At 32.7% G+C, this 9,756-nt stretch overlaps 1 protein-coding gene across 1 annotated transcript; it reads left to right on the plus strand.

The window, feature by feature from the left end:
* Window positions 1-1,618: 1,618 nt before the first annotated feature.
* Window positions 1,619-2,921, plus strand: LOC124823269 (cytidine deaminase 1-like). The gene has a single exon (XM_047295447.2). The coding sequence runs from the start codon at window positions 1,731-1,733 to the stop codon at window positions 2,628-2,630; it is 900 nt and encodes a 299-aa protein (XP_047151403.1). The 5' UTR covers window positions 1,619-1,730; the 3' UTR covers window positions 2,631-2,921.
* Window positions 2,922-9,756: the final 6,835 nt, after the last annotated feature.

A 9,756-nucleotide genomic window follows, 5' to 3' on the forward strand; every position in this document is an offset into this window, starting at 1 on the left:
ATTAATTAAAAAAACACTAATAAATACTCTAAAAATTGTCTTTAAGAAAGAGCAAAATATTATAATCACGAGTTTATAAAAAGAATTATAATGTTTCATTAAAATCAATAATTACTGAATATTATGTTTAATATATTTGTGTTAATTTAATAGTTCCTTTAAAAGTATTTAAAGTAGTTATTTTTAATATTAACATAATTTACTAGAATTTTTATTTATTAAACAATAATATTTTTTACTGTTGGAAGTTTAGAATAATAAATTAAATATAATATTTTTCTATTTAAAAAATTACCAATCTCTATTAATGTCCATTTTTGATGGTTAGAAATATACCTTAAAATTAAATAGTAAAATTTATTGTGTGTGAAAATAAAACAGAGTCTTCTTTTCTTAAAGAAAAAAAAAATAAAAGTTAAAAATATGTAGACGGGATGTTTCTTATAATTATCAAAATTCAGGAACTTCTTATAACTGAACTGACCTACAATCTTCAACTTGTTACCTTATTTTACTTTATGTGACTTTATGGAGAAGAAACTAGTAAAACATTGTGAAAAAAAGAAGTTGATATAAGTCATTTAATGTATAACTTTTCAAAGTATTTAGACATGCACCTTTTGAAAAAAAAATATATGATTTTTTATTTAAATTTCTATAAGTAGGAAATTTTTTAATCATGATAAATATGTCACTAATGATATCATCAAACACTTTGGAAATTGCCATTTTCAACCATACAAGCAAAATTCAACACGCCATGTATTACAGTGACTAAAATTTAACTAAGCAATCTGAAAAAGTACAAATAGAAAAGAATACTAAAATTGGAGAATTATTGAAACCATTATTTTAACCTCAACCCAGTTTATTAACATTTCTATTATCTCAGTCAGGGAGATTATGTATAATTATTGAAAATTTACAATATTAATCTAAGTTTAGCTTTTCTTCTACTTTAAAAATTATCAGTTTTTATTAATGTTAATTTTTAATTGTTAAAAATAGAAATGCTAACCTAGACAAACAACCAGTCCTAAGAACGATCATTCATAATAAATGTATTAACTATTAAAAATTATATCTGTCATGTTTTTTTAATAATTGACAATGTTTTCAACACATTACACTCATAATAATCTCACATGAGAAAAAAAATCTTTACAATATGTTATTAATTAATACACAAACACAATTATGTCTTGAACTATTTTTAATTATGCACAGACACAACATATGATCTTAATGATTACTGCAAATATTTTATTTTTCCTAATTTCAAAGCTACCATAAAATTACTCTAAGGCTTATTGAGTTCTTCAAGTTCATGACCTAATTACTTTTTAAAATGATTTATGAGACAAACGATTAATATAACCTATAAACCCTAAATTCCAATATTAATGCCAATTTTACGATCATTAGCATTTAACTTTTATCAATTGCCTATATATTGAAATAATATTTTATGTAAAAAAAATAAATGAATAATGTGGTCAACGGTGACGGGTGAGAGTAAAGTAATAAGTAAATACCGAATCTAACCCTGTTGTGAATGAGGTGTGATGGGTGGAGGGAAGCGAGAAGAGTGATGGTTACCCCCTTGTCGGTAGCAAAAGGATCTGAATGGCATCGCACATCTCTATAAATACGATCATTGTTCGCCAGATCCAATCCACTCTCACACTCTCTCTATAAATAACTAACACTCTTCTGCAATTCCCAATCCAATGGATCAACCACCCAAATTCGTAATCCAGGCATCGGAAGCCCTCGCTCTCGCCGAGTCCAACGCCATCACACTACCGGAACTCCTCCCCAGGCTGGTCCCCGCCGCCCAGTCCCTCGCTCGCCCACCCATCTCCAACTTCCAGGTAGCCGCCGTTGGCCTGGGCCCCTCCGGCCGCATCTTCGTGGGTGTCAACCTCGAGTTTCCGGGCCTCCCCCTCCACCACGCGGTCCACGCGGAGCAGTTCCTCGTCAGCAACCTCTCTCTGAATGCGGAGGCCAACCTGACCTCCTTCGCCGTCTCCGCCGCCCCCTGCGGCCACTGCCGCCAATTCCTCCAGGAACTCCGCGCTGCCTCCGACGTGAATATCCTGATTACCTCCGACGACACGCCGCAATTCACGCCTCTCTCTCACTTCCTCCCTCACCAATTTGGCCCCCACGACCTCCTCTCCCCTGGCACTCCCCTTCTCTTGGAAACCCACCACAACGCCTTAACTCTTCTCCCAAACCACACCAACGACGACGACGCCCTCTGCAACGGCCACCTCCACAACCACAAGCTCAAGAATGCGGCTCTCGAAGCCGCCAACAAATCCCATGCACCCTACACTGCCTCCCCCTCTGGCGTCGCCCTCCTCGACCGCCACGGCAATCTTTACAAAGGCTCTTACTTGGAATCCGCCGCCTTTAATCCCAGCCTCGGCCCCGTCCAGGCCGCGCTCATCGCCTTCGTCGCCGCGGGCGGCGGCGAGTTCGACGAGATTGTGGATGCCGTTTTGGTGGAGAAGGAAGACGCCGCCGTTAAACAGGAGCAGACGGCGAGGTTGCTGCTTCACTCCATTTCGCCCCATTGCAACTTCAGCACATTCCTTTGCCACTCCCAACCTTCACCACCCTAATTCCATGAACCAGTAGCAACAATTACAGTAAAAACATCGTTGCTTTAAATATTATGGTTGGAACTATTAATCGCTGCTACCATGATTAATGAAACGGTTTGATGAGTTTAAATGTTTTATGGACAACATGGGAGCTGATGAGCGATCGTGTGTTGATAAGCTTCGATTTATTTATCGTTTAGGTTGAATTCGGATGTTAAAACAGATATCAGTTTCACGTGTTTTGTTAATCTTTTTAATATGTGCGTCTGGAATCAAAATTAACATCACTTAACAACAGGATTATAGCTTCATCCATGCTTTTTGTGGGAATCTACATGTGAACCATGCATGTGCTGATATGTAGTAATAGTAATATAACATGTTCTTAATTTATGCCTTATCTTTATGAATAAAATACTTTTCACCCCTTTATTCTATATATTATCAACCATTTATCTTATTATTTTATTTCAAATGTTTTATATATTTATTATTATCATCTCAATATGATATTTTACTATTAAAATGGCTTTTAAGAGAAGGTGGGTGTCGATCTTTACCGAATAGTTTTCTCCCTTTTTCTTATATTAATTCCTAATAATATTTTGTCTTCCCTGCCCAATTGAGTTGGTAAAAGTGGAGAAGCACCAATCAGACGTGAACACGAGTGTCCGAGCGCGTCTCTTCACATTCTCTACTCGAGGCAATGTATGAAAAATATTTTATTTTATGATTAAGAAATAAATAGTTAAATTAGCAAAAAGAACGGATTAAGAATAAATCAACTATTCATTTTAATATAACTTTGGATTGGTTTAATTAATTTTTAATTCTATGGTACATTTGAGAACTTTTAATTTTCTTTTTATTAATTTTTTGTAATTTTATTAAATTTTTATTATCTAACAAGTATAAAAATATTCATGTTATTCACCTATATAATTCGTTATAGATAGTAGATAAATATTCGAGAGTAACGAGAGATAATTCAATATTCGTTAATAAACGAGTTAAGTGTATCACACTATCGACACAAGCATGTATTAATTATTGGTAAAAAATAAAATTAATTTATATTTTATTATGTCAAATTTAATTAAAATTAAAATTTAATTTATATTATACTTTATATTTTTTTTATAATTTTATTTATATTTCATTTTAAAAATCTATAATTTTTTTTAAATATCTACAATATCTATGGATATTTGTTGATTTTAAAAAACTTGCAGGCATCTTGTAAAAGAGTAAAAAAAAAATTTAATTACGAGTAAACATCATCTGTATTCCATTTAACTCGTTGTCATTTCTAATTGAATCTTTAAAATTTTAAAAAATTTCAATTAACTTTCTACTATTAAATTTTTCTGTTAATTAAGTGATATGACCGTTAATGTAATTTTATAATTTTATAATCTTGCAATTGTAATCTTATAATCATATATATATATATATATATATATATATATATATATATATATATATATATATATATTTATAATCATATAATTATTTAGTTTTGTAATATTATAATAACATGATTTTATAATCCAATATTAATACATATTTAACCTTATCATTAATCTTTTCACTGAAAACCCCCCAAAATAGAGAATAGGTAAGAAAGTTTAAAAATGATGAAATTATAAAATTATATGTAAAGAAAATAAAGCAGGTTGACGAGAAAAAATAATAAACACATCATCAAGTTAATAACTACATCACTTAATTAGTAGAAAAATCTAATAGTTGAAAAGTTTTAAACTTTTGAGAATTCAATAGAATATAAAAATTGAATAGAAACTAAATTGAAAGTTTTAAATTTGTGAGTGAGTCAGAATTTAGTAAAGTCAAAAGATGTTACAAAATATTTTATAATAATAATTATTTTATGTCGAGATAGATATGCATGTTCATTATTTGAACCACTTAAACAAAAGAATTTGCTATCCAAAAAATCTTGGATATTGTTTCAGGTATTAATCAAAGCAAAGGGTTTAGCAAACTAAGAATGAATTGTGATAGCATTTTTTTAAATACCAATTATATTTTAACAATTTTTTGACAAGAGATCATGTGTCACTATTTTATGGTATGTATATTTAAAAACAAACTAATCACAAGTTATCACATAAGTTGTTGTAAAAAAATTATAAAAAAAAATTATTAAAAAGATATTTTTCTTTTTAAACTATTGGATGACGGTAGATGATCATCCTGTGTCTAAAGCATGCACATCAGTATTCAAGTAAGTGATTCGGTACAATTATTGAACCTTTCAAAGACATGTTTCTTTTTTTTGTCAATAACCATTCTCAGTGCAGAAGCTATATCAAATGTTTCTTTATGGGCCTACCGTGATAGCCCAATTTAGGTAAAAAGCAATGCAGAAAAGTCGAGTTATTTCTTAACAGGGGCAATTTCCTCCAATAGCCGCCCACCCAAAAACTACAAAAGAAGGATATCAAACAACACCCATTTTAATTTAATGAAATGTGAGCAAACTTTAAGGTTGTTATCATCACAGCAACACTTTCCTCTATCCTACTCCTCTAAGCACAACTCCTTTGTAAAGAACATTGTTAGCTTATCAAACAGGACCAGGTGCTCTGCATGCAACTTCAATGGTGGGGCAGCTGGAATCGACTGAATTATTATGACTAGAAACTACTTTTGGAAGTTGCAATTAGCGCGATATGATGCTGAACTTGCTCCTTTATAGATGAAAGCTCGTGTTTCTTTAACCATGTGTAAAATGTCACTCTACTTTTAAATGTGTGGACAAAGGGCAATACAGAGTTTCCATTAGGATGCAACTCATTGAATGAGGAAAAATGATGGCGTTCTCAAAATTGAAAAACGCTTGGAATCACAATCAAGGTACTCAAGTTCTTGTTTTTGCCACCCTTAAGATAATAGTATACTCAATTGTTCACTATCAGTTTCGTAGAAATGTGTGAACTAAAAATAATAATATTTGTGAAGATTTGACTAAGTAAAAATCTTGACAAAAGGAACCTAAAGTGTCTAGTAATAACAGAGTAAATCATCTTAGTAAATTGTCTAGTCTTTTGGTAATAAGCTTAAAGAACAAGAAACGGAATTTGCTGGCATAAAATATAGAAGAACCCTAGCCTCCACCAACATTAACCCTAGCCGGTGGTGGCTTAGAGGTACAGGATTTGCATATGAAGTGTTGATAATGCATTACATGAAGTGTTCATTCATGATTGTATGTTGGGCTTGCACATATATATGGTTGTACTATGGTTCATATTTATGGTTTTGTTTAGAGTATTGGCAGCTAAAAACATTTTTCTCAATAGCACTTGAAATTTGTACACATTTATTTTAGATAATTATATGAAGAACAAATCTCAAAGTTCTTTGCATGTGTCTTATTTTCTGTTGAATTTTTTATTTATTTTTTCTAATTAAATTTTGGTGGAAATATCAAGATTTACTTTTATTGTTGATGTGAAGTATGAGAAATTGTCTTTATTTTTTGCAAATTTTAAAATATTAGTCATGATCTATCTAATTATAAACGATTACAACATGATGTTAATGTTATTTCTAGTAAAGAGAAAATAATTGGCGCAAAAATACAACGACATTATCGTCCTAAGTTGATTGGTCACAGGATGAGACTATACAAGATCTTTAGCTCAAGTGGTAGAGTATGTGATAGAGCCTGTGATGAAACCTATGACTAAGCTTGTGATTCAGTTTTTTATGGTGTAACCTGTTGCAGTACAACCTGTTGTTCAATCAGAGCCTAAACCAATGGTGGTTAATGATGATAATATTTGTGTGATAGGCCTTATTTAGAAGATGTCACTTCCATTATGAATAGATTGCAACATTTACAACAATTATGTTCAAATCATAGTAATTGAGCGACAATTTTTAATTATTTGATTTCTAAGAAGACTCTATGGAGGAATTGAAAATAACTTTTAAATGAGCTAATATATTTAATGGGAGAGAAAATTCTAGTTCTGAGGAAGATGATGAGCTAGTTTAAACTATAAGAAAATTTGGTAAAGGTAGACCAAATAAAGTTAATACTAATTCTTCAAAAGCAAAAACTTTTTAAATTAAAAATTCTTTTTTTGAATGTGAAAGGATTGACTAATGATATTTTTTTTAATATAATTAAGAATTTGTTTTTTTTCTTCTCAAAATATGAAATAATTTTTGTAAAGGAAATCATAATTTTTTTTTCATATTTGCATAGTTTTTGTCTATGTATACGATATAAGTTTATTATAAATTTGATATGATCTTTTATATATATTTTTTAATAAAATCTTCGTCTAATAATAACTAGACCATGAACTTATTTGAAAATTGTCTAATCTCTTTATATTTATTGAGTTTTAGATTATTTGGTGTAACTAGTTTGTTTTATAATGAGAAATATTATTCACACGTATTATCAATAGTGAAGACATATTTCACGTGTGTCAAATATTACAGTGATCTTTGTTTTATAAACAGAACCTTATAATTTCTAAAAAAAGTTAAATGTATGAGTAGTTGTATTCTGAACGAGAATTTAGTGGAAAAAAAACCGTGTTAAGTTTGTAAGGTATATAATGTAATAAATTATTCTTTGGATGTAATTGAAATTCGTTAATATTTTAATCGATCTATGTTATTTTTGTATTAAATTCTCCTGCGATGTCCTACTTACAATTTTGTTTATTATGAGTGGGGTTGACACTTTATAGTGAATTTATGAGTTAATTACTAAACTGTCCAATATATAAGCTAGGTTGTGATGGAGAATAAGATAGCTTCACGGATAAGAAAACAAAATGAATACTCATATATCAAATAGTATAAATTAAAAGGAAAATGTTATTTGGACAACGAAATTTTGACACAGATTTAACAACGCCACGTGTCAGCTCTTGATTGGCCAAATAAATTGAAAATAAAACAGAGAAAGGGTTACGGGGCGAGGGGTATTTTGGGATTTTGAGGTTAAAATTTGAAGAATTGGGTTTCGCGGTTTAGGGTGGGAAAGACGTTCGTTCAACCCTTGTCGCTCTCTCGCTCTCTCGCTCTCTCGCTCTCTCGTTAAAATTTAAAGAATTGAGTTTGGGCGGTTTCGGGTGGGAAAGAAGTTCGTTCAACCCTTCCATATTGTGTCTCGCTCTCTCGCTCTGTCGTTCGTCTTCGAAGCTTCCATCTTCGCTGTCGTTGTCTCGCTCTCTCGCTCTATCATTTTTACTTTGTGTTAATCTCACTTATAATGACAAAAGTAGTGATTGAAAAATGAACGCAACATTATAATAAGAATTTGAAAAGTACGAGACCATTTTCAGTAAAATTAATGGTAATTAATGGGAAGGAGTTGATCAAATTCTGAGTGGGGAGATGGGTGTTGGTCATTGATGTAAACGCAAGAAGTGTGGAGTGACCCGTGATGAGTAGGGGGACGAAGTAGTGCAAGGGATGAGTCAGAGTGTTGAAAAAATGGTCTCGTAATTGTTTACAGAATCCTGGTAAACGATTACCCGAGAGAAAATTGGATTTTGTACATAAAGTTCAACACAGGTAGTCAGCCACGTGAACAGGGGTCACCATTGGAAAAAAAGCTCAGTTTTAGGTAGTTCTGCACCTGTCTGAGGCTGGTCCAGGTGTTTCAGTGGTGGGAGAGGGTGGTTGGTGATGTGATGTGTGTCCAAGGAATGTGGGGTGACCCCTCATCAGTTGGAGGAGCAACCTCTGCAAGGGATGAGTGAGGGTGTTGAAAAAAGGGTCTGGTAATCGTTTACAGCATCCCTGTAAACGATTACCCGAGACAAAACTGGATTTTGTACAGAAAGTCTAACACAGGTACTCAGTCAGGTGAACTGGGGTCACCATTGGCCAAAAAGGTGAGTTTTAAGCACTTTTGCACTTTTCTTATGCTGGTCCTGGTGTTTCAGTGGTGGGAAGTGATGTTTTTGCACCCCATGATGAAGGAAAAAAACAATGTTTATGAGATGAGTAACTTGGGTGAGATAACATGCTGTCAACTTTGACCTTTGCTGGCTATTTTACTGATAACTTTTCCCAGCGACCTCCAAATGATGTGATTCTTTTTTTATTAGAAACTAGACTCAAAAATCTTTCCAATGACTACTAATTTGTATTTTTTGGACATCTGAGTTGGTACAGTTTATTCTTTCAAGTTAGCGTTCCATATATTTTTGACAACTCTGACCTTTGCTTGTTCTTTTGCTCATAACTTTCTCCACCGAACTACAAATGAGTTGATTCTTGTTTTGTTGGAATCTATACTCAAAGACCTTTCAAATTATGCCTTAGAAATCAAGTTTACACCTTTTTTGACACTGTAATCGATTACAAGGACGCTGTAAACGATTACCCGAGACAAAACTGAATTTTGTACACAAAGTCCAACACAGGTACTCAGTCAGGTGAACTGGGGTCACCATTGGCCAAAAAGGTGAGTTTTAAGCACTTTTGCACTTTTCTTAGGCTGGTCCTGGTGTTTCAATGGTGGGAAGTGATGTTTTGGCACCCCATGATGGAGGAAAAAAAAATGTTTATGAGATGAGCAACTTGGGTGAGATAACATGCTGTCAACTTTGACCTTTGCTGGCTATTTTACTGATAACTTTTCCCAGTGACCTCCAAATGATGTGATTCTTTTTTTATTAGAAACTAGACTCAAAAATCTTTCCAATGACTACTAATTTGTATTTTTTGGACATCTGAGTTGGTACAGTTTATTCTTTCAAGTTAGCGTTCCATATATTTTTGACAACTCTGACCTTTGCTTGTTCTTTTGCTCATAACTTTCTCCACCGAACTCCAAATGAGTTGATTCTTGTTTTGTTGGAATCTATACTCAAAGACCTTTCAAATTATGCCTTAGAAATCAAGTTTACACCTTTTTTGACACTGTCATCGATTACAAGGACACTGTAAACGATTACCCGAGACAAAACTGGATTTTGTACAGAAAGTCCAACACAGGTACTCAGTCAGGTGAACTGGGGTCACCATTGTCCAAAAAGGTGAGTTTTAAGCACTTTTGCACTTTTCTTATGCTGGTCCTGGTGTTTCAGTGGTGGGAAGTGATGTTTTGGCACCCCATGATGAAGGAAAAAAACAATGTTTA

This window comes from Vigna umbellata, chromosome 1, assembly GCF_029865625.1.
Source record: "Vigna umbellata cultivar VRB3 chromosome 1, Vumbellata_1.0, whole genome shotgun sequence".
Classification (NCBI taxonomy): Eukaryota; Viridiplantae; Streptophyta; class Magnoliopsida; order Fabales; family Fabaceae; genus Vigna; species Vigna umbellata.

Excerpts from the sequence above, each read along its gene's own strand:
- LOC124823269 (XM_047295447.2), top strand. The coding sequence starts at position 1,731 with ATGGATCAACCACCCAAATTCGTAATCCAGGCATCGGAAGCCCTCGCT.